The 25,476-nt window shown below is 32.5% G+C and overlaps 3 protein-coding genes across 8 annotated transcripts; all 3 read right to left on the bottom strand.

Annotated features, from left to right (window-relative positions):
- Window positions 1-678: 678 nt before the first annotated feature.
- On the bottom strand, window positions 679-5,244 carry LOC107927930 (epimerase family protein SDR39U1 homolog, chloroplastic). 2 transcript variants are annotated; one of them, XM_041102915.1, is made up of 13 exons: window positions 5,002-5,244; window positions 4,843-4,896; window positions 4,341-4,416; window positions 4,162-4,221; window positions 3,572-3,690; window positions 3,106-3,150; window positions 2,930-3,008; window positions 2,721-2,788; window positions 2,535-2,637; window positions 2,376-2,436; window positions 1,838-1,908; window positions 1,004-1,143; window positions 679-932 (listed from the first exon to the last, which is right to left on the bottom strand). In XM_041102915.1, the coding sequence occupies exons 1-13, from the start codon at window positions 5,071-5,073 to the stop codon at window positions 831-833; spliced, it is 1,050 nt and encodes a 349-aa protein (XP_040958849.1). In that variant the 5' UTR covers window positions 5,074-5,244; the 3' UTR covers window positions 679-830. The 2 variants fall into 2 exon arrangements, with proteins under 2 accessions (XP_040958849.1, XP_016714542.2); XM_016859053.2 differs by having other exon boundaries at window positions 2,721-2,782; window positions 5,002-5,199.
- Window positions 5,245-7,047: 1,803 nt separating this feature from the next.
- On the bottom strand, window positions 7,048-10,113 carry LOC107928019 (NADH dehydrogenase [ubiquinone] 1 beta subcomplex subunit 9). The gene is made up of 6 exons (XM_016859178.2): window positions 9,835-10,113; window positions 9,695-9,736; window positions 9,267-9,348; window positions 8,571-8,626; window positions 8,117-8,192; window positions 7,048-7,328 (listed from the first exon to the last, which is right to left on the bottom strand). The coding sequence occupies exons 1-5, from the start codon at window positions 9,964-9,966 to the stop codon at window positions 8,151-8,153; spliced, it is 354 nt and encodes a 117-aa protein (XP_016714667.1). The 5' UTR covers window positions 9,967-10,113; the 3' UTR covers window positions 7,048-7,328; window positions 8,117-8,150.
- A 673-nt stretch (window positions 10,114-10,786) lies between these two features.
- Window positions 10,787-18,061, bottom strand: LOC107927935 (kinesin-like protein KIN-7E). Of its 5 annotated transcripts, none has more exons than XM_016859064.2 (16): window positions 17,789-18,061; window positions 17,389-17,468; window positions 16,807-16,908; window positions 16,456-16,715; window positions 16,020-16,109; window positions 15,821-15,921; window positions 15,605-15,718; window positions 15,444-15,525; window positions 15,279-15,346; window positions 15,112-15,177; window positions 14,885-15,009; window positions 13,833-14,169; window positions 13,323-13,427; window positions 12,376-13,146; window positions 11,955-12,274; window positions 10,787-11,412 (listed from the first exon to the last, which is right to left on the bottom strand). In XM_016859064.2, exons 4-16 carry the CDS (start codon window positions 16,682-16,684, stop codon window positions 11,091-11,093), a joined length of 2,730 nt encoding a protein of 909 aa, XP_016714553.2. In that variant the 5' UTR covers window positions 16,685-16,715; window positions 16,807-16,908; window positions 17,389-17,468; window positions 17,789-18,061; the 3' UTR covers window positions 10,787-11,090. The 5 variants fall into 5 exon arrangements, with proteins under 5 accessions (XP_016714553.2, XP_040958836.1, XP_016714552.2 ...); XM_041102902.1 differs by having other exon boundaries at window positions 16,820-16,908; XM_016859063.2 differs by having other exon boundaries at window positions 17,389-17,790.
- Between the last annotated feature and the right edge of the window lie 7,415 nt (window positions 18,062-25,476).

Genomic DNA, 25,476 nt, shown 5'->3' with positions numbered 1-25,476 from the left:
GAGTTATCTGGTATAGTTGTCAATGTTAAGTCTTTTGTTATTTAACTCAACTATTAATTTTGAAATTTTGGTTTATAATAGATGAGATGAGAGGTGACAGCATCAACTAGTACTTTTTAATGTCTCCTTTGCTTGGTTTCACAGTTTTTCAATCGATAAGTTTGCAGAGTTTTTCTTTGTTGTTTCATCTATAATGCCTCTGTCAACTGCCGATCACTTAGGTTAGCTATATTAATTGTTGTATTAAGTATTGGTTTCTATCTTGTGGTTTCGAAAGATCCAGCTACAAGAGAACCAGGAACGGCAAAGAGCTTTCCTCTCTTCAACTCTTTGGTCATAAACTTGTTCGGTTTAATAATGAGTAGTTGCCCTTCTCCGTCTCTCATTACACAACCTGAGAGTGGGTAATTAATGCATTCCACTTATTGAACAAGATTCTATGGTCAATCCATGAACCCTTGATTCCAAAAGCGTTCAAGGTGGAGACAATGGGTTTGGTACATGGATTTGCTACTAGCATTAAGGAGATATTGGGAAGGTGAAAAATGTAAAATCATTTAAAGGGATCTATGTCAAATTGCAACCCCACACAAAAGAACATTTTGGGTATTTCAAACCCAAAAGCTATGTGAATGGATTATTTGTGCGTGTGTGTATATATATATACATATATATATGTATGCTTGATTCTTTTTATCATTGATAAACAGCTAATAGGAAAAGCAAAGCAAAGCCAAACACAGAAAATAACAATCGCAAAATGTTACTCTTCATGTTGGGAGAAAACCTAATAGGAAAAAAATGGAACCAAAAAGAAAACCTAAAGAATCCTATGAAAGAATGGATTTAAGTGCATCTTTAACATAAGGGTACTTAAATGGGAAACCCAATTCCTTAGCTTTTGCAGGAACCACTTTTTGTCCCTCCAGAACCTGCATAAACAGTATATATTGAATCACAATTGCATGTGTTTTATGGATGTGTAAGGAAAAAGAGAACATACCACTGAAGCACCTTCCCCTAATACAGCTTTGAGAGCAAAGTCAGGCACCGGAAGCCATGATGGTCGACCGAGGACGTTTCCCAATTGATTACACATTTCTGACAATCGAACCGGATTTGGTGCAGTTCCATTTATAACACCTGACAACAATTAGGTCAAGCAAAAAGCAGGAGATGAAATGCGACGGTTCTCATATTAATGTAACAGAAACTAGGGGTGTAATCAAGTTCAGTCAAGCCCGAATAGTGCCAAGCTCAAGCTCGACTCGAAATTTGAAGTTCAATACTCGGCTTGAGCTTTATTGAACATCTATTTTTAAGCTTGAGCTGGGCTCGAGATATAATCGAGCTACTTGAGTTCGAGCTCGACCTTGATTAAGCTTGTTTACCAATTTTTGTACTCAAGCTCAAGCTCGGCTCGATAAGTAAGCTTAGGTTAATAATATATATTAAGGCCAATAATGTAATTTAATAATATAAAAATATGAAAAGCTCAAAAAAGCTCACGAGCTGTTCGAACCAAGTATTATTAAGCTTGAATTCGGCTCGATCCATAGTTCAAGCTCGGCTCAATAATTATCGAATTGAGTTCAAATCTTTTTCAAGTCAAACTTGAGTAGCTTGCAAGTATCAATGTCTCATTTACACCCCTAATAGAAACCACAAGGAGAAGACAACAATGGCATGATATAACACACAAAGATTGGAATAGAGTAGAGAAAACATCAAAGCCCATTTCAATTCAGTTTTCCTCCTACAATAATGGGTTATTCAGCCTTGTTTTGCATTGGGAATTTACAAAAATTTAAGTACATTAATTCATAGAAGATTTTACCTTTATAAGACGGATTGGATAAAGCTTCATATATTAGGTTCACTATGTCATCCAAGTGAATCCATGAAAACCTACATATGAAAAACACTATCGAATTGTAGATTAAAGAAAACAATATCAGCTGGAGGAATGAAAATTAGAGATGACAATGAGGTGGGGTCGGTTGGGTTTTTGCCCAACCTGATACTCCCCAACATAATCTGACCCCAATTCGAAAAATTAATTTACCCATCCCATGTCAAACCCAAAAAATCAAAGCTATTCCCGACTCTGACTCGATTTAGGTAAGCCACAATTTATATTATTTTGGTACTTATCTTGGGGCGGGCAGAGTTGGTTTTTCTTAAACCTGACCCACCTCGACCAAATGAAAAATTAGACCCACCTCGAAATCATATTAAAAGGAAACCGGACACTATCAAATTGGGTCAGGTTGGAATCCGTCGAGTCCGGGTTTTTTCTTACATCCCCAATGAAAATCAACAAGCCAACTCCGATAACTATTTGAAAGTAGTTCTTAGGTATGATATAGCATTACCATTGCTGTCCAGAGCCCAAAGGTCCTCCGGCAAACATCATGAAGAGAGGGATCATTTTAGCTGCAAAAGTAAAATATATCTTTGTTGAGAAAAATATATCTTAATTTTAATCATATACCGAGCATGAAGAGATCGAGAAAGAAGAGCATCAGTTATACCTAAAGCACCACCATCTTTTCCGAGTACAACTCCGATACGAATAAGAGCTAATCTCACATCCTTATCTACTTTAAGCGCCGTTCCCTCCCATTCCCTACAAACCTGAGCAAATAAATATAGCATCAGTAAAAGGAAACAAAACAATGCTCATCTAAGCTAAGTAATCGTTCTCTTTCTTTCTTTACCTCAGCTAAGTAATCATTTCCCGATGGACTGTTCTCGTCGAATACTCGTGTTTCACTTGTGCCTGAGCATGCAGGAAGAAACAAGTAAAATATGTATACGTTAGAGGAGCCTAGTTGCAGAGCTCATGTTTGAAGCATTTCATTGTTCATATTGATATGAACTGTGTCCGTTTCTTAAAAACCTTATGGATGTAAAGGTAGATACGAACCATAATAACCGACGGCTGTTGCACTAACTAACACGGTAGGCCGAACTCCTTGAGGTGAACTGTTTATTAAATCTACAACCTTCAAAAGTCAGCAAAAAGGGGCAATGGAAAAAAAGTTAAAAGAGGTTATAGAATGTCGATTGCTTTAAAAGAAAAAAGTAAGCAGAAAATGAAACCTTTGAGGTGACTCTGATCCTGCTTTCCTTAATTTCCTTTTTAATCTGCAATACAGATAAAAACAACATCGTATATGTACAGAAAGATGCAGAGGTATCTATTTTAATAGCGGTGTATGGAGACTTAATCGATACTTAACAAAAAAAGTTGCTGAAGATTCAGTATCCATTGCATCACTTAGCCAATGCCATCAATCAAACGAAGTGTGTGTGTGTGCGCGCGCATGCCAACAGGCTGAGAATTTAGTATATTTGCATCATACAAAAATGAAAAACGAATGAGCTAAAAAGTATGTCTCGAGAAGTGGGACTTATGCAAGAATATATGATAGTAAATCATTATGTTATATTTAGGATTTTATGGTTTAGGATTTTGAACTTTTTTTCCTGTCGGGCTAAAGAGCTCATGTCTATCAAGCAACATGATACGAAGTTTAGGATTTAAGATAATTCTTCTAATACCAACCTCAGGAGACCATCTTGTGCTTATAGGCATTCCAGCCAAATTCACAACAGCATTCGATCCTTCAATACAATCCTTCCACCCAGCCTCCTCTGCTATTACAATTCCCGGGAAGTTCTTCACTACAAATGACAAGGCGAAACAAAGAAACAAAGAGGGAAAAAAGATATGTAAGTAGATGCATGTATTAAGTAATATGCATATATACTGGATTCCTTCCAGAGTAGCCATTAATGCATGTGTTTCATGAAGGAAATCGCTGTGCGGATGCTCTTGTCAGGAAGAGGAGTGATCCTAGTTTGTCGTGTAAGGATCATGTTGTTTATTTTAATGTTCCGAACTTTATGGTTTTTGTTTTTAAAGCTGATATTGCTAGTATTCTTATGTACTGAACAATTTGCTAAGTAATGAACTGTTCTTCTAAGACCAAAAAAGAGAATTATGCATATGTACATATGTATCTATATGCTTGTTTTTCAGATTCTCAAAGGTTTTTCACCCATTTCTGCCAACAAAATTTCTTTCATGTTCTCTTCTATATGCAGAAAAGCAATGTAAGAGCAAAATACAAAAAGTACTCATTACCTTCTTACCCGGAAATATTGTCTCAGCTTTGGACTTGGACCGTGTCAAAACACAAACTTTATGGTTGTCTGCATTACAATTTCATCAAAGTTAAATTGTTCCTAAAAAGCTTCTCAAAAAAAAGTTAAATTATTCTTAAAAAACATTTAAACAAATTAATAGTCTTTCAATTATAAACTATTATTACCTGCATGCAATCTCTGCACCAATCTTGTACCTATAAAACCAGTAGCTCCTGTAACTGATACAGTCATCAGATTTGCCTACAAAACAATCTATAAAGAATCAAAAAAATATCTCCCAAGGAAAATACTTGATCCAACATGATCAAATTCATAACACCTCATTTTGGTTAAATTATCTATTAGTCCTTGTAATATGCTTAAGTTGTGGATTTAGTCTCTATAGTTTAATTGGAAAAGTAAATGGATTAAGAATGATCAAACTGAAGAACGAAATGGCTGATGGTAGAATTTAATCGAAATGGTTTTAACTGCTATCATTTGAATCAAATTGAAATTTTGAAATTCGAAACCTACATATACTAAAATTCACTAAATTAAATCCACAACTAATAGCAAAATTTGACCCCCAATTTCACTATGAAACCATATCACATTCATGGAAGTTAGGAGACAATGGAAAATTTACTTTCAAGTTAAAAGAAGTGAGTATCTATTAGAACAAACCTTTGGGGACTGAGCAGCACTACAAATAACCCTGAATCTGTTAGTCTCACCCACCTTTAAAAAAATACAACAAAACCAGAAAGCGCAAAACGATTAGAACTTGAAAGCAAGAAAAAACAACGAAAAAATGGTGAAATTGGGTGTTACTCGGAAACTTACAGAGAAAGAGTGAGGGATGTGAAGACGAGGAGAAATGGAATGAGTCCATGAAAGACTGCAAAACACCTCCATTTTTCCAAGGCTGTTAGCTGGAAAAATAAAACTACGTAATGTAATGGTGGATATAGCATGTGTATTTTTTGGGGGTTTATAGAGGAGTTAAAGAACAAGGAGATGATCGTGTTTAATTTGGAGCCACACTAAAAAGAAACTCCATCTCCATCACCCGTTTTTTCCTGGTTTGGAATCTGGGCTTAATTTTGGTTAAAATATACTTTAAGTTCCTTCACTCTTCTTATATTTTAAATTTAGTCCCTAATCTTTTTTTTCAAAGATTGATTCCTCTTTCTTTCCAAAAATAATGAATTAGTCACCCTAATTTTCAGATTTAAAAATAAAAGTTCAATTGTTAATACTATGAAAATTATTATGTTAAATTTAGGTCTATTATGTCTTTTTTTTAATTATATGGCTATCAAGTTAGTATTTCTTTTGTCATAATAACTTATTTGGCCCTTCAATTTTATAAAAAAAGTCATTTTACCCCTTCATTTAATTTTTGCCTATTTTACTCTTTGAATTTGTGTTATTTACCAAATCAACCCAAAATGAATGAAAAAGTAAACGTTTGTTAGCTTTGCTGATGTGGCAATCTACATCATCAATTAATTCATTTTTAAAAATAATTTTTTTAATTTTTAAACTAAAAAAATTAATTAATTACTTACGTAACAATCCATGTGTATGCTACGTCAATAAAGTTAATAGATGTTAACTTTTTCCATCTATTTTGAGTGATTTGACAAATAATGTAAATTCAAGGGCTAAAAGAGGTGAAATATTATATGGAAGACTAAAATGACTTCTTTTGTAAAGTTAGAGGGCTAAATAAGTCATTACACCTTTTCTTTTTAATCTCAAAATGTCACAACAATAAGTTTAATGTAAAGTTCATTTAAGGGATTAATAATTGTACTTGAACTTTTAAATTCTAAAAGTAAAAAAGATTAACTTCTTTGAAGGACTAGATTTTAAATATGCAAAAAAATATAGCAACTTGAAAAGCATATTTTTGCATTTCGTTTATTTTCAATTAAATCTGAGAGCAAACCGGGGAAAACAGTACAACAGAAAAAAAAATACTTTGGGCCAAAAGATTCAATGTTTCTTTTTGTTTTCGGTACAAGCATGCGAGTAATGAAAACATAAGTTATGTGTTATAAAAAATTGAAATAAATTATTAATATTTAAGAGGGTAAAAAAGAAATGATTTCACCCTTAAGTTCGATGACAAAGATTTAGCGAGGAGAATAAAAATGACAATGAAGCAAGAAGAGGGATGAATTATTGCCGCCCAACTTTGTCTTAAATACTTTCATGAATGTTGCATGTATATGTAATCTATCTCATTTGATTCCATACTTTCGATGAACATTTGGTGTAAAAAGAAACACCAAAACGGTTAGATACTTTGCCTTTCAAACAGAAAAACACCCCTCTCTCTCCCGGCCACTTGATTCGAAATCTATCAAATGGTTCAAATTAGCATTTTGCTACCTGAATGTATGTTACCGTTCTCATAAATAAAGAGCAAGCATTGGCTGTATCAATGAGTAAAAAACCAAGCATTTACTTGCTTTGTTATCATCTGACTCTTTGCTTGTATTTTCAAATGTGGACTAGGCAAGTGTTGAGTTTGTGGGGAAACAAGCTTCTTCAGAACTCATGGTTCCAGCCGCTCCATTTTTCTTTAATCTCAGTATGGGAACAATGTAGGACAAGTAATGCCAAAGAGCACGGATTTGATCTGGTTACTTCATGTAATTAACCTTTAAAAGATAACATTCGCCGGATTCAGAAACCGAATTTCAACATCTGAAACCTTAAACCTTATTTTCAAGCTTTGGTCCCTCTTGTAAAACAAAGTAATGTCAAGAAAAACACTTAGGACACCTACATTACAACCCGCAATGTCAAGGAACCGGCCCCTTTATTCTAATGTCTCCGGCTGTTCAATTACCGACCATTGACATAGCCATAAACAAATTTATAAAAAAAACTGCATATAAAATTAAGAGAAATATAGTTTATGACAAGAAAGATTCAAGATCGTTGTAGTTCCATGCCATGTAAGCAAGCATTTTGTACCTTCAATCAGACCAATGATCTTTTATTATACAAAACACCAGGCACACAACAATAAGCACAATGGAGAATCACCATAAATGTTATTAAAAGCCTTATCTCGTTTCAATTGAAGTAATGCAAATTAGTTGCTGTCCTAGATCACTCGTTACACACTCCACGATCCTTTAGACCTGCATCAACTGAAAATTAAAAGTTCCGACATTAAAAAATAACCAAATTGGGAAGAGCGGGCAAGAAAGGCACTTGCTATCACAGTCTATGTGATTTTGCATTGAATTTTCTCATCAAAGAGTACGCTTTGGAAGGGTTCAGACCTTAGTGCAAAAATATACAAATTTAGAAGAGACAAAACATGTAGAATAGCATCCCATAAATTCAATTCGGTGAAATAACACATCCAACCACTTCCTAAATAAACTACAATAATTTCAGGACCAAAAAGAAAACCCTCTAGAATTCAAATAAAATAGAACTTCTATTACTTCTAGCACATATATCCAGTGTTGTTGAAACCAGAATGGACCAGCCGGTTGGACTGGGAACTGGCCGGTATACCAGTCTAGACAAAGGGATTGAATCAGCCTCAGTGTGAACTGCTTGAAACTGTTAAAAAGCCAGCGGTTGAACCAGTTTATATATATATTTTAAAATTTTCATTAATTTTTATGAATTTATTTAATTATTGTTGGACCAGCGGTCGAATAGGGAACTGGTGGCCTAATTGGTTTGACTATCAGTTAGGTATCTCCCTAGACATGCAATTTCAAACTTAAACCATGTTGTAAAGGTGGAGAAGTTCAATCCTCAACATAAAAATGTATTTTTCAGTACAAATCCAAGAGATTTTTGCAACTATACTTTCAAGAGCAGTGCCGCCAACCAGAAGGCAGTTATTTGAGACAAACCAAAATTTATTAAGGAAATTATACAATGAATGATGTAAATCTAGATACAGTATATGGCTAACCTTTATTTCTTGGGAAGTTGAAAAGATGGATGGCTTAGTCATTTTCTTCTTGACCATAATCATACAAGATCTCGATCTGCATCAAGAGTGAACAATCAGAACCGGATGAGCAATAATAAAGCCAATAAAAAATTTAGCAAATAATAGCTGATGGCACGTAAATGATATAGGTAAGCAACAAACATTAAACAACTCAATGTCATGTATATTGAGAAGTTGCAAGCCAATTTAGATGAAATTTTGATACTAAACCATCTGCTATCGAGTAGTAAAAACAAGATAAGCAAAATGGCTTGAGTTACTCTTCTAGTTTTCTTCTTCTACTCCGCAGTATAAATAAATTGTCTATTGGGATGATAATTGATGGATAACTATAGACGAGGGCAATGAGCCAAACAGCATGGAATGTGGGAAAGAAAACACGGGTAGCAAGAAATGAACAAATAACACTTACCCCAGAAGGTGGGACAGGGTTTCGAGTAAACTTGGAACCACCAGGAGCCCAAGGAACTGCAAATGAACTTAGTACATAAGCTTAAAACACTGTAAAAGGTTTAAAATACGAAAAAATAAGCATCTTATAAGAAACCTACCAATATCACAGCCAATCAATCACATGCAATAACAAAAGCGAGAGCTAATCAACAATAACCAACAATTGATGGACCAAACACAAGAATGTAAGTGAACAAGAGATGCCGCTGAGCAATGAGAGGTGAATTGACATAGTAATAGTTAAGTAGCATTTCTCTTCAGCTACTTCAGCAAACCTTGGCTCTCATTTGGATTGTTTCACACAATCAATGAAAGTTCACTAGTATCATCAGACTATCATCCTATAATAACTAATTAGTTATTGACGAGATTTCATTCCCTTTTCAAAATTCTGTGGTATTCTCCTCTCAATTGTTTTAAAAGAACGTTTCAAAACAACCTATGAATCCAAAAATTCACTTACAAATACTTTCCACACAAGATTTATTGAGACAACATAAAATTCAATATCCAACCATATGACACTCACTTCTATCCTATCCGTTTTTCTTTGAGACAAGTCTACGCATCCACAGAAAGACAGTTTTGCATGTCCCATTAATTCAAAACAAAACTCTCTTGACAAAACTACCGACGAAAAAAATAAAGTACATACCGATATAAGGATCGGGATGCCGCCACTTATTATAAGTTGCTTCACCTGCATCTATCATTTTGTCAATTGTATCAAGATCTTCCTGTAAAAACACACCAAATTGTAAAATGCACAACCAAAATAGCCACAGAGTTAACCATTTTAAAAAAAAACTTTAAACCATTCTGACTATCACAATGACTATTTACAAGTGCAGAAATAAACCTAAGGTTATCGATTGAGCTGATTAAGTCAGTCTTTTTTTTTAAACTGAAACGGCCGAATCGATAAGTTTAATGCAGAAGTTCAATGTGCTCAAATTATCATCATAAAAAAAGAAAAGGTAATAATAAAATAATGTACTTCACATTCACAGATAACGAATACTCGTTCAAGTTTACTTTTAAAAAAATCAAATGATATGAAGATGAGTAACGAGGGAGACGAACCACATGCTTGTTGGCTTCGAATTTCTCGCGAAGGTCAGAAGCCTAAGAAAAATAAATAATATAAATTATAGATTCAATTGAATGGGAAAACAATTGTGAAAAGATGAGATATTGGGAGATTTGAGGATTTGAGGAATTACATCTTGATAGAAGAGGTGGCGATGGACGGCCCAGTTGAGTGTGTCTTTCAGGGCACGGCGGTAGAGGATCCGAACCCTCTCCTTTTGCGCCGCTCTTCGAGCTAAATACGCCGCCGTCGAGGCTCCACTCATTTCAGTTGCTTTTGCCTTTTGATTTTTTTCTCCTCTCTCAGGCTTTTCCCACACGGTTTCAGTTCAGATAGTGGGAAAGCGTTGATTGATCTACGACCGCGGGCGCGGACCCATTAATGATGAAACGGCAGCGTTTTATTCTCTTTCAAGTTATAATAAGTTAATTGCACCACACATCTCCAAAATATTTACAAATTTTATATTAGTTTTTTATTTTAATTTAACCCTCAAAGTATCAATTAAGTCATTTTATTAATCTAGCCAACCCGTCAGCTTAAACATCAAATCTGAGCTCAAATCTAGCATTGAGTGTATTTAAAACATATTGATCAAATTTTAATTATAAGTACACATCATATTGATAACTTGTATACAATATGTTAAAAATAATTATTTAAAATTTTAATGATATTATTTTCCTTAGATACAAATTATTCATATCGTAACCTACAGATCGAACTCTAATCTCTGAGGCTGGATGAACTCACTTCAGCCAACAAACATGCCTCGAACCACTCACTTCAGCCAATGCTCTCGTTGCTTGTTCCTATAACTATCTTTCTATCGAATGAATGTTCTTCAATTTAGGGATTTAGATTGAATGTAAAAATAGGTAAAATGGGTAATATATCACGTTATTTAATTTAGAAAAGCATATTAAAATTCCACATCAACGTTGAGTTTATTATTTGCTCCTCCATGCATCATTTCCCAAATTAAAATATAAATACAGCACAAACATAACAATCATATGTAAGAATAAGCAATCTATCAAAATTTATATAAATATAAGACCTTGAACACGATTATAGCCCGTGAATAATACAAGTACACAAATTTCCTACACATTCATGAAACGGAGATAACAAAATCAGAACGTCATATTTCCATATTCATGTCACCTAAGAACCAATACAGGGAGATACACACAAACCCGAATCGGCTGAAGACTATTGCGTAAAAGCCAGTTTTTGGATATGAGATATACATTCATACACCACTCTATCTGATAATCATTACAATCTGTTTAACAATTTCAATCATTAAAAAGAATGCTAACATGGCCTATAATCTTTTAAAGAAAAATACCTTCTATGGCTGTATACAGATGTTGATATATAGGCTCATATAAGAGAAGCCATGCTGTTTTTCCAACCATAGGATCTCCGCCTAGGCCGTGGAGGAGTAAAGCTAAGCCCGAACATTTCCTTGAGAGCACGTCCCTGCTCTACAAACCTAATCAGCTTTGCAACGATGGTGGCGCTCTCTGTGACGTGATCCATATCCTTGTTTTTGCTCCACAACTGGTTCACCAGTTGCAACCTTCTCTGCTTTGAGTTTAACGAAATACCCCATTTCAGATACAGTTTTTGTCTCTCTTCTTCTGAAAACCTTTTACGCATTAGCTTGCTTAAAGTTCGTCTCTCACACCGAAGAGCTCTCACACTGCATCAATAAATTAACCAATTGAGACAAGTAGAAATTATATGGAAGGGATAATGTAACACATATGCTGGAAGAAAGTAAACATAAATCAGCAACAAAGTCACCATGGAAAAGACTTCAAACGAGTACTAGGCCACTAACACGACCCAGCCAGTTATTATCTATTTGATATTCATTACTCCATAGTATAAATACTACAAGAAGAAAACTAAAGCACACTTCACGGATATGCGGCAATTAGTATCAACACTATATATTTTCTATTCGATATTGAGATTTCAAGACAGGAAAATTTTGCTCCAAGTATCAACAGTCAGTATCCACAAAGATGTTACGGATAAGAAATAATCGATGTCAACATTAGATAATGCAACCTCCTATAGTTTTCAAGAGAAGAAAATTTTGCTATGCTGACAAAGACCGACATATATCATATATATCCTTTGTTCAAGCAAGGAATCAATCAAGTACAGTGTTTTCACATATACTGTTCATAGCCCATTAGGCAATCAATGGCTGCAAGAGAGAGAAAGAGAGAGAACCTTGAAGCCAGTGTTAGTGTGCGACCATCTTCTACGGCTTGATTTCCTTGAGAAAATGTTTCCTTGAGGAAGGTAAGTCTCCTAATCTCTACCTCCATGTAAATTGAATCGGTTCGATCACCTTTAAAGAGGAGGAAGAAATATGTTCTGTGAACCAAGGAAACATTGCAAGCTTGCCAAAGTTCGAGTATTGCTCTCTGCAACCTCTCAAATTCCAGGGGCCAATCCAAAGGAGTGCCTGATGCTTCATGCATTGGATCCAATCCTGCACCTTTCATACTCATTCCAGACTCATCTACTTCTAGACTGGTATCCTGAACCTGTGATGAAAGTACCACACATTTGCAAAGAAATCAAATGAGACATGCCCAATTGCATATTTTAAAGTTTCCACCACAGAAAATGATAGGCATATTCTCACCTGGCCATCAAGTTGTCTCTTCAGTCCAGCAACAAAAGTATGAATACTAGTAATTTGCTCGTCTGCAGAAGTCTGGACGGAAGCACTCCCAAGAGAAGACAGAGAATCATTCCGGGAGAGCCGCCCATTATTGGCATCATAGTTTAATGAAGGAAATTTCTTTTGGTAACCATCTGGTCTTCCAGGAAAGCCTTTCTCTAACCCATTAGGCGGGGTGCTTTCATTATGTTCTCCGTCCATATATGGAGAAGATGTACCACCCGTGACATCATCTCTACAACTCCAGCTCCTACTCAACTTCAGGCTATTTTGAATACGATTTGCTTCTCTATCTCCATTCATTGGGGTAGACATTGTTTCCTGGCCAGCCACATCTCCAACTCCATTTAATGTCAATGCCAATCGTCCTTCACTTTCACCATTTGGTACGGCAAGAGATTCAGAATTATTATTATCCCTGCCTGATCCTTCCGTGTCAATACATTGGACCTCTTTGCAGTATTCATCGGGGTCATCAGCAATTTCACCTTGAGTCTCCAAGCTTTGCGCAGAATCAGTCATGGAATGATCTCCATGATTGTTCAGAGGCTTGTGATAGGGCTCTTCATGATTACTCGTGCTCTCTGTGTCGTCATAACCATGGATTGGATTAAATTTTCGAACATGCACATGAAATTGATTAGAATCAGCCAAACATGATGACTCTGATGCTGAATAGTCATCTTCCCATGTATCCGCAGCTTGTTGATTAGGATGGTAATTGATTCTTGCCTGATCAGAAAAAGGGAAAGAAGTGTCGGTCCAAAAATGGAACTATTAACCAACATTAAGAAATGAAAATTTTATGAACAATATACATCAAAAAGAAAATAATGAATAATGTTGCTATAGGCACTCTATTCAGTGAAAGCACGACATGCAAGGATACCATAGGCAATAACACGTACCGATTGTACCGACTCTTGATCATTTCCAATCATCCTTAGCAGATCCTTGACCCGAGATTGAGCAAGATCACATTGCATAGTCAACTCTCTAATCTCCTTCTCCATCTGAATAGTGCAGAGTCATGTAAACAATGTTAGGTGACATGTAACATGCAAATGCCTCGGCTTTCCCTTCTGTATTTTACATGTCAGACACCTCAAATCGGTAGGCTTCTTAGTCAGAAGACAACAATTTGCTTGCAGCCTAATTTTCCACAAGCAAAAGTATCTATCTGTGTACTATGCTGAAGTTTCAGCCATTTGCATTTAATTTTATATCACCCAAGCTTTATAAGTTTTAACATAGAATGCATGATTCACCAACATGTTTTTGTTTCACTTTTATCATGCTAGGAAAGATAAAGAGACGCAGTTGCATATGTTGCATATTAGACAAGACAAAATAATAATTTTGTTCATTAAAGAGGACCCCTTGACATCCTTAATAAATTTCCCAAAGGGGATGGTTACCTTTTGGATCTGAAGATCTTTCTTTCTCAGTAAAGTTGCATAGTCACTGTTTGAGGAAGGAGGCACAGGACTCCTGAGTTCACTTTCTAACCTGGCCACCTCTCTTTGTAAATGCTTAACTAAGGCCTTATCAGACATGACCACATTGACCTGCGCTTTTGTAGTAACTTCTTTTGCACAACAAGCAAACAGAAGAGTATTTCTGGTTTGTTCAACATGGCTCCGTGCGGGGCTCAAGGTACATATGATGGCAGTCCTGGCATTGCCACCCAAACAGGGCTGCAGTAAGCGTGTCAGCTTAGAATCCCTATAATTGATATGTCCTTGTCTGCCTTTACTGCATCCACCATAGCAAACCGTTGATGAGTTGAGCAATTATAGTGGGTGACAATAGTTTAACAAGACATTGTCTTTTTCTACATCATCAATATTCTGTACTTGAACACATTATTGTAGTAATAATTACTACAAATCCAACTGGATATGAATAATTATCCCTAAAGAATATAGTAAATAGTTATTCAAATATTAGTGTCAATGAGAAAGATTCAACACTGAATCTAATTAAGCAAACTGTCATAAAACTATGCCCCACAGTCTGTGTTTCAATTTAAAATTGATGAGTTGAGCAAATATAGTAGGTGACAATAGTTTAACAAGACATTGCCTTTTTCTACATCATCAATATCCTGTACTTGAAGACGCTATTGTGGTAATAATTACTTCAAATCCAACTGGATATGAATAGTTATCCCTAAAGAATATAGTAAATAGTTATTCACATATTAGTGTCATTGAGAAAAATTCAACACTGAATCTAATTAAGCAAACTGTCATAAAACTATGCCCCATACTCTTTGCTTCAATTTAAAATTGAAAAGTGACAACCATAAATTGAACGAATAGGAGCTCAATCAACCTCACAGTAATGAAATATAACTCCTTAAACAATCAAGACAACTATGCTTAAAGAAATTAGACATTAAATAATCTCTTGCTGGTGATTGAAATGAAAAAAAAGAACACTTTAGATATATGATAATCCAATCAACCTTAGCTTGCGAACAACAGTTGACAGAGTAAGTAAACTACGATTTATGTGGCAACCCTCTTTCAGTCTTGCCCCAGTGGATAAGGCCTGGGATGCTCGCTCACTTCCGGCCAAATCAATAAAATTCTGCACTCAAATACCATTTTTGCATCACTTTTTTTTTTTTTTTTCATTTGAGAATAACAACTTATGAACTTAAAGTGTGAAAGTAAATTACATGAGCCATACCACACTTGCTGCAAGGCTTGTTGAATTTTCTTTTCCTAGGAACTCACGAGCAGAGCTTTCAATTGTCTACAAAAGTTAGAATGGACATTATGGTAAGCTAAAAAGGGAAAGAAAAACTCAACATTAGCAATTAAATGTTCAAGCAAGAGAAGGGCAAGGGAGAATACCAATCTTATAATTTGATGAGATCGGGAGCTTCTCTCATTCAAGGAAGTCTCACCTATCCTTCTTTGAGCTGCAACAATGCAATGCATTAGAAAATTACTAATAATCCATAATGATGCAAGAGTGCAACATCATCAAGTAAACAGAGAACTTTGAAAATGCTCTACCTTCACAAATTGCAAGTAGTTCTTTCAAATGGTTCCAGTCCTTCAGGGGTTCCTCTGTGACTTTTTCCACAATAGTTCCTCTCTGACAAAATGAACTTGTTAGAGCAACCATAAGCGCAAGAAAATGAAACAAATATTATAATATGGATGTTGCTACTCACCTCAGGATCATCACGCAGCCTAAGTTGGGTGTTACCTGAGGTTAAGAGGTCTCTAATGGCTTCATTGTATATCTCAATTGCTGAGAACTTCAAAACAAATGCTCTCTCTTCATGCTGCAGTGATAATATCAGTACTATGTGAAAAAAATGCTTTTAAAGAATAATCGTGAGAAAATGCAACATGATGAAAGAAAAATGAGTTAAAACTTTCATTACTCTGTTTATGTAGTCAAATATATCTGCAACAGTATACTCAGTTATTCCATTCATTGTGTATGTCTTCCCACTGCTAGTTTGTCCATAAGCAAAAATGCTAGCTGGGGAACAGAAGGAAGAAAATTGTTAGAGACCTTTTTACTTGCCATGAAGTTTATCAACAGAGAACATTTACCAAGATGCCAATAACCATACTTACAATTAAGACCATTAACAACTGAAAGAGCAATCTCCTTGGCTCCTTTCTCGTACACTTGCTTTGTCGAGCAGTCACCCCGAAATACTCTATCTGTCCCCACCATAAAAAGGAAGAAAGAAGATACAATCTATTGATCAAAATTGCTTGTCAATCCGAAGCGCACAACAGAAATAACAATTTCCACGTTTGATGCTTTAACACCTAATTTTGAACTTAAGCCAACAATTTACAGTACCCTCATAAAGCTGGCCTAGGTTCAATTAACCAGATTTATTAAAGGACAAATTTATTATCATTTAAGTATATCAAAGTTTTAAAAGACAAATGCCTACGGCAGCAAATGTGAGCTAGAAACTGGGAGCTGGTTATCATATTTTAATGCAACAAAATTTATTAGATCACAACAAAGACATGAAAATAGGGGGAGTTTGCTTACCGAATGTATAGGCAGACGGGAATGTGGATCCTTCCCGGAGGGTGTTCCGGTATAGGATAGTACTGTCATTGATGCACTCCCAATCAGCAACTTCATTTGCTACAATTTCCTGGTCACTCAAAGGCCTCAACCTCACCAGCACAAGAATCCTCTCCTCACGAGCAGCAGCCAGTTGGACCTTCTGTTCCTTCTCCAACTTCTTCAACTCTTCCCCACCAATTGCCCCCATTTTTCACACTCCTCTTCTACAGTTACTAGCCCTACCACACATTATATAAAAATAGACCCATGAATTTTCACATTCTCAAACAGATTGGAAAAAAGAAAAATCAAACTCAAGAGGTACTCAACTATACAAACTCACTGTTGCTTTCCTAAAAATGCAAGCTAGTTTGTTGTGGCAGCCAAAGAAAATATTAGGCCTAGGCCCATCCTTTCACAACCATAATCTATCTGCAAGAAGAAGCAAATCATGATTATTTGATTACCAAAACAACTAACTAAAGAAAATTGATTGCCAATATCAGTAACAACGAACTAATCATAAAGTTTTATCCAACAAATCTGAAAATGATTTGATTTCCATACCTTATTCTTTAAGGTTAAACATCAACTAAAAGAACATTTAAAAAATGGAAACAGAAAATAAATGTCAATGAATCTAGTAGATAATATGGAAACCTCCCTCCCTACTAAAAAAATTATTTAAGAAAAAGCGAAAATATTTATTTTTACTTCTTGAAAGAGTAGAAAACTTTCCCTAGTGGGCACCAACATATGCTTAAACGGCAAGCTAAACCCACCCCCCCCCCCCAAAAAAAAAAAAGAACTATATACATGAAAAAATAAAATATTTTCATTTATTTTTCTCATTCTGCATTTTTTTAATTATTTTTCCTGGAAAATAACTGACGAAAATAACAACTTCAGTACCAAAACAGTGTCGTTTTCCCTTCATTTATGCTCTGATCTGAATCTTTTTAACCAGACTCTTCCACCTCGATACTCGAGCACTGCGAAAAAAAAAACAGAATAAAATCTAAAAACAGCTTAAAAACACAATATAACAGAGCATTTTCAACGTAAAACTCCAAAATTCACAGTTTTTTTAGTACTGATAAACACACAATTTTTTAGATCAACAAACACAAAAAATGAAAATATATATAAAAAAAACTATTCTCGCGTACAAAACAAAATTGAAAATCCACATTTGAAGTCTTTCATAAATTAAAATAAATTGTAATTCCTCATTTAAATTTAAAAGCTTTTTAAATAATGAAAATGAAAGCTGCTAAGAACTTCATCGAAAAAGAAGAGAAGAGAAAGAGACCTGGAAGAGTAAAAAAGGAAAATATAAGCGAAAATCAAAGCTGCTATAGCTTTAATAAAGCTGAAAAAAAATAAGACTAAGGATAAAATTGAGAAACTAAATTTAAACGAAGGGTTAAAATGGAAATAAAAAAGGATGTACGGTAGTTTATGGAAACCGGCGATTAATATGAAAATTATGAAGGGAGAAAGAAGGAAGGAGCGGTTGTTTTTAGCGGTTTTTTTTTTGGGGGGGGGTGGGGGGAGAGAGATCGGAAATGGGACCGGTGGTCCTGGAAATCTAGATGCTGCGTCAACGTCTCTTTTTGAAGCTTCTCTTGCTAGCGCCTCGTGGGGATCATATCTTTTGGTTAAATTTTATAAAAGGTCCTTTTATTATGTTTTTTTCTCGGATTTAGCCTTCTACTTTTGATATTTTAGTCTTGTTTTTTTGGGGGGAGTTTACATATGTAAATACGGTACAATCAAAAGTGCATTACAACAATAAATAAGGTGGGGAATCCCAACTCCCCCGAGAAAATTTTTTGAAGTATTATCCATCAATAATAGATTGAATCCTTGTACTAAAGTTTTGTCTTGTCTTGTCCTTTTGAGATTTGAGCCCCTACCCTATTGCATATAGGTTACCATTTAGGGCATGTAGTTGATACCATGGTTGCAAATAAGTGACCTAAATGCCTCATATTTGTGGTTTAAGTCCCTTTGTGCTCAAGTGAGGTTCATAATTATTACATATCTTGTACTGTCAACTTTCCATTGAGTCTTGCAGGTTCATCAATTGAGGCTCTCTCAACTCCATGAATCAAGCTCATCGGGTGGCCGCTCATGGCACATTGGCTCTCAACAGTGTACAAGAGATAAAACTCCCTACTAGAGAATAATACATTCGATTGTTGGAGGATCAGTTGAGTGCCCAATAGACGACACTTTGAAAACTTTCTCAAAAGATTAGACTCTTAACAAATCACATGCTCGAGCAACTATAAAGTAGAATCAAACTAATACAAAACACAAACAATTGATGAATTAGAATATAACCGAACAAAATCCACCTATAAAAACCACGCATGATAGTATTTAATGACCCATGTATAACAATTGTATATGGTAAGACTCGAATATAATTACTAAAGGATCTAGGACTTATCGATTTAATCTTTTTACTTTAAATGTTTATTTTCATTAAGTCTTTTTCTTTTAAATCGATTTTTTTACAGAATATGATATATATTTTAATTTAATATTTAAAAAAAATATATGATGATATGATATATATTTATAGTGATGAACATTTTTTTCCATATAAAAATGATAATATATATATGATATTTTGAAACTGTAAAAAAAAATACAGTGTGTATAAATCATATCACTGTATATTTAAAAATAAAATAAAATTGATTATTTGATAGAGTTAACATGGAAAAAAAAAACGCTTGCCTCAATATTGAAAATACATATCGAAAAATAGAAGAATAAAAAAGATCAATTTAAAGGGACCTTTCATAAAATTTGACCTTATAACTTTGGGACTGGGCCATTTGGATGATTCAATTACGGTTTTGCCCTTGCTCTTTTTTTAATGTTGGGTTCATGAAAGGGAAGGCACGTGGTCATTATGTATTTGTCAGGTAGCTTTCCATCACACCGTTCGATCGGGATCTTATTACCGTTAGATTGTTGAAAATAATATTAATATAAATTATTTTTTTTTCTTTTGTTTTTTCCTCTCGAGGAATTCCGAATTTCTAATAAATTTTTTTATTCCATCATTTATTTTAGATAAAAAAAAAGTAAAATAGTTAAAATCTCTAAAAAATAATTATCGAGTTGAGATTCATAAATGGATAACAAGTTAAATTTGAAAAATGCATTTATTATAACGGATAAATAAATGAATTTAATAATATTACTTCTAGCATTTTATTATTGTTTTTAAAATTAGACTATTGGTTGGACCGAGAATTAATTAAAGTATTAATTTGAAAAAAATGTTCCATTGGTTGTCCGGTAAATTGGCATAGACCGTTTGAAGTAGATTAAAAAATTGGTTGAATAAGTAGTTTAATCGGTTTTCTTATTTGTAATTTTAATTTTTTTATGAATTTTAATAATTTTTTTACTCGAATTAAATAAATTAGTCATATCAACAACCAGTGACCTGATCGATTCAGCCACAAATTTGATTCTAAAAAACTTGCTTTTTACGTTAAATAAAACATTTTAAAAGATATTTAAATTTTTAATAATATATTTAAACTAAAACTAATCATACATATTATTATTAATCAACAATTATGATAAAAATTTTAAATTCAAAATCACACCTTTTAAGGGTGGGATTCGGCATCTTAAAACTTTTAAAATTTCATATCTGAGTCTCACTCCATGTAAACTATGTTCGAATTCTAAATCAAAATTTATTTTATTTAAGTTTATGTTTAGATAAAAGTGTTAACGAGCAAAATTAAGTCGAGTCAAAACCTGGTTCCACAAAAATTCTAAGCTCACCCAAATGACTGGTTTAACCTATTTAAATTTTCTTATTTTTAAATAGTAAAACAAGCCTAAGCAGGCCGGGTTGAAAAAAATTAAATTCAAACTCGACTCATCAACACTTTTAATTTTAATTATATTTTGTTTCAATCTAATTGTGATTATAGTTATTTAGAGGTTTATTATTTATATTGTAATTATGATAATTAAGGCTGCAAATTAATTGTCAAATGGCAGCCAATTAGGATTATTCCTTTGATGTATTTGTTTTTTTTTCTTATCATTTCAATAATAAACAAAAGGGATCGCTTTCATAAATATCAAATGTCAAACTTAAGAGCTCATAGAATTTTTTATTTTGTTTTTTAAAATATAAATATTTTTCATTATTCTTATGGATAATATATATTGATATAAATAGGAAAAAAAGTATAAAAATTAAATAAGCCAAAAACAATATTGTTCACAGAAAATTTATTATTTCATTTTATATGATATAATTAAACATGTAATTCTCTGTTTTCGTAGTCTCTCTATTAAAATATATAACTTGTAATTTAAGTGTTTTAATTATACTTAATTCGATGGGCTCACTAATTAAAATATTATCCAAATATGGTGTCAAAAGTGAATTTAATGGGGTAGGTAAGGGCCTTGACCCCTCAAATATGAAATAATTTTAATTTAGTCCATTCATAAACGATGGACTTATAAGTTAACGTACAGTGAAACTGTACTTTATCCCATTGAAAATGAATAGTTTCTTGTTTGGTCCCTTAAAAACTGATGAAATTATAAAATAATAAATGATAAAATTATATTTGGAGCTTTCAAAAATTTATAATTTAATTTCAGCCCTTGCAAAAAAAATTGAGTTCCCCCTTACACGTCGCACATATGTAATTATAAATAACTATACCCAAGTCCAATTATTAGGTAACATTTCAAACACAGAATTAAATTCCACGAGAACAAAAAGTTATCTAAATAATTAGATTTAGATATAATGACGTGTAAGTATGCATGTTCGCTGTGTCTGAAAAACTATTATAATTAACGAGTCTTGTTGAATTAAGTGTTATTGAAACAATTGATTACTCATTCCAATTCTTATGAAAGAGTTTAAATTTAAAAAAATTAGGTCGAATAATTAGCCACGATGGTGTTTTTTTTTTAAACAATCTCATTATATGTTATAATCATATCTCCTTTTTTTGACACAATGCCTAAAACTACTCATAGCCCATTCCCAACCCATAAATTAAAGGATAATGCGCTTTAGCGCACTCGAACTCATATCCTACTGTATTGACAATAATACTCATATCAATCAAGCTAACACTCAATAAACAATTTAAAGATTTTTTTGGTATCGAGATATTGTCATGATAGTGATCGTTGGCATCTGGCTATTGGATTATCCCCAACAAAATTAAGAAACAAAACTAATGTTGGAATTAGTCATACTCATTGAAATTAAGACTCCATTATTGTTTCTTTTTACTATTTAATTTCTTTTAATTCGAATTGAAAATTTCAGGCAAACACCAATTCTTTGCAAGGAATTACATCATAAACTAAGGTTAAAATATGTTTCAAGTCCCTCTACTATTTGTAAGTTCGGAATTCAGTCTACTTTTTATTTTAAGGAATTTGGTATTTTAATCGTTCGAAGTTATAAATGCAAGTTCAATTATTAATACAGTTTAATTTTTTTGTTAAATTCAAATTAATTACATCATCATAAAGTGAGGTTTTTTTTTAATGTTATACTAGAGAAATTAACAAAAGAATTTTACTGTTAACAATTAAATCTGAATTTTGTAATTTGAAAAGTAGAGAGGCTAAATTCATTAAAATTAAAGTATAAAGACTAAATTCTAAATGTATGAAGATTACAGGGACTCAGAGCACATTTTAACCTAAATTTAATTTTGTTGAATTACTATTGTAGGTTCTTAGTCAATCGTAATGATTTCGAGCATGAACCGCGTGGTAAAAACTGAATGAAAAAAGTGTGCCATTTATATAAAGCCATAATATTATTTTTTTGCCCTAAATTTGGTAATTATGGTCATTTCAGTACCTGTATTCTTTATCCAATTTGGCACTCGAAGTTGTAAAATTAGGTTCATTTTGGTGCCTAATTTTGAAATATATAAAAGCTTGAAAATGTGGTACTTTGAGATTATATTACATCATTGAATAAAAATGTACACAGTTTTTTAGGCGATGGTATGATACAATTTTAGAGTATCATATTCAGTGTTTTAATAACCAAGCTTGTGTTTTAATAGGTCAAACCACCGGTTCTAGATTTAACTAGTTTGACCTGCTTGACTGTCAAACCAACAATAGTTAAAATTTTGTAAATATCTACAAATTTAAAAAATAAAAAATTATTAAGTCAATTCAATTGTCGATTTTTGTTTCAGTTTTTAATTTTTACCAATTTCAATCAATTTTCGACTCAATCGGTTCAACCCCTTTGTTTGGACTATTATATTAATCTCAATTCATTGTTCCTGTTACAGTAACACTTGTCACATCATCAAATTTTGATAGAATCTAAGTTTAATGATCATAATATATCTAGTTGTCAATTTAAATGTTCAAATTGAAAAAAATGTATTAAAGTGGCCTCAGTTATTAAGTTCAGGGTCAAATATTATATTATCTCTTATATAATTTTTTTTCTTCAAATAATCAATTTCATAAGAAAAAAAAATAATGTTGTTAGATTTGGAAGATCAATTTAATCGGGAATAAGTGAATGCACCAATTTAGACAAAGATATTAAATTAGATTTTAAGCGAATTGCTAGGAATAGTCTTTGAATCAGGAACCAAAACATGTTTGAATCACTAAAAATTACAGTTGAAACATTTTTTTTTGACTTCTGTTGCCTAATTTTTCAACCTAGGCTCATAAAATCTAATCCAATCCAATAAAACATAATATAAAATAAAACCCAGAAATAAAAAAAAATAAAAGTTAAATATATGTTTATTTATTTGTGATCATAATATTTTAATTTTTTATTCTTAATTTTTTAGTAATTAAATATTATTCAATCGATTAGATAAAAAATCGATGATTTATAAAATAACTGTAAAATTTAGGGGCTGAAGAAAAATTAAAATCTTGATATGAAAATAATTGCGAAAGGGATTAATTGAAGAAAAAAATACCTAAATATAATAACAATTACCAAATTTATTGACAAAAAAATTTATACTCTTTAATAAATTCAGGTCCCTAATAGTGCATCAATCCCACTTTTAATTAAGGCTGCTGCCTTCATTAAAATAAAATAAATTAAGATGCGAAGACGAGAAAAAGGCTAAAGCAATGAAACAACTTTCACAAGGAAAATAAAGAAACATAAAACCTAACAAAGCTGACCAAATTCAAAAGTTAAATTATAATGTGAATAATATAATAAAAACTTCAATTCTTAAGTTTCAATTACTGCTGAGAAAGCACGTTGAAAACTAATCCTTATTAAAAAATATATAATATAATTATTGGTCCCTAAATTTAGTAACTAGATTCATTTTGGTACATGAACTTTTATTTGATCAACTCTGGTACTTGAGTTTGATAACTAAATTCATTTTGGTTTCATGAACCTAAAACAATATAAAACATCATTGGCAGAAATTAAAAATTTTATATAATTTTTTAGGTGATAACGTGGTATAATCTTAGAGTATCGTATATAGTGTTTTAATAACTAGACTAGTGGTTGAATCGATTAGACCACTGGTTACAGATTCAATTGTTTTTATCGGTTTGACTGCTAGACCAATAACAATTAATTAATTAATTAATTAAAATTCATAAAAGAAAAAGAAAAACAAATCACCCGTTCAACTATTGGTTTTTGTTCCAAATTTCAAATTTTATTGGTTTTGAGCAATTTCCAATTAATTTGGTTTAACCGCTTTATTTCGACCAATATATCAATAGGTTTTTGGTCTAATCGATCTAACTGACCAATCTAGTCATATTCCAATAACACTGGTCACATAATTAAATATTAATAAAATTTAAGTTTTTGGATCGAAATGACCGTAGTTGTCAAGTTCATATACTAAATTAAATCTAAAAAATATAAATGTATCAAAATGGACTTAATTCTCAAATTCGAGAGCAACAAATTATATTATTCCTGAAAAGAGATAAATCATATTTAAGTTCAAATATTTAATACATAAAATATTATTTTCGATAAAAATTTTATCTATTTCTATCTAAAGTTCAAGTGTCCGAAAAAATAACTAATTCACAGAGTAAAAATACATTATCTTTGCATATTTTTAGGTAGTACTTGAAGAGGCAACGAATTTTATATGCCTTAAAAGGCATATGGGTGTATGCACGCCATAGAAGAAGTATTCATTTATATAAATATGTAAAATTAATTTTTAAGTTTTATATAATGATAAATTTAGTTTTAATATTTACATATTTTGTTAATTTAATTATTATTATTATTAGTCATTTAAAAATAAACTTAAATTATTTTTTAATAGAAATATTTATTATAACATTAAATTTTTAATGATGTTGACATGATAACTTATATGACAATATACTCGTATTTTATGCTAATATAATATAATTTATTTTATATGTTACGTCGATAAATGAATTAAAAAACAATAAAAATAGTATAAAGTACACGTGAATGCAACCTACCATGTTTAAATAAATAAATTTTGGTGTCGAACATTCTTGTTAAAAAACAAAATTTTGATTAAATTAGAAAAATTGATAGTAAATCATTTTAAAAGATCAAGGGTTAAAATTAGTTAGAAAATCAATAAGAGCAAAATTGACAAAAAAAAGAATTTAAAAGTAAAGAGCTAAATTTATCATTATGCTTTAAATATACAAGATTTCAGCACATAAGGTATATTGTGATTGATGTTCTCTTCATCTCTTAACCACGTGGTTAGGAATTCGATCCTCTCTCATAGGAATGAAGCATATTTCAGTACTAATTGATTATTTTTTGAAGAGCACTCGTAATGAAAAGATCAATTATAGCTACCGACAATGAATACCCTAATTAAGACAAAAAAGAGAGAAGTAAACAAGATACTTGCTCCCAAACTATTTAATTTCTATTCGAAAAACTTTAAATTTAATTTAATAATTATTGAGTCGAGCTCGAACAAAAGTTAA

Source organism: Gossypium hirsutum, chromosome A03 (assembly GCF_007990345.1).
Source record: "Gossypium hirsutum isolate 1008001.06 chromosome A03, Gossypium_hirsutum_v2.1, whole genome shotgun sequence".
NCBI classification, from domain to species: Eukaryota; Viridiplantae; Streptophyta; class Magnoliopsida; order Malvales; family Malvaceae; genus Gossypium; species Gossypium hirsutum.
Note: the sequence above shows the minus strand (reverse complement) of the source record. Positions and strands in the feature narration are given on the sequence as shown.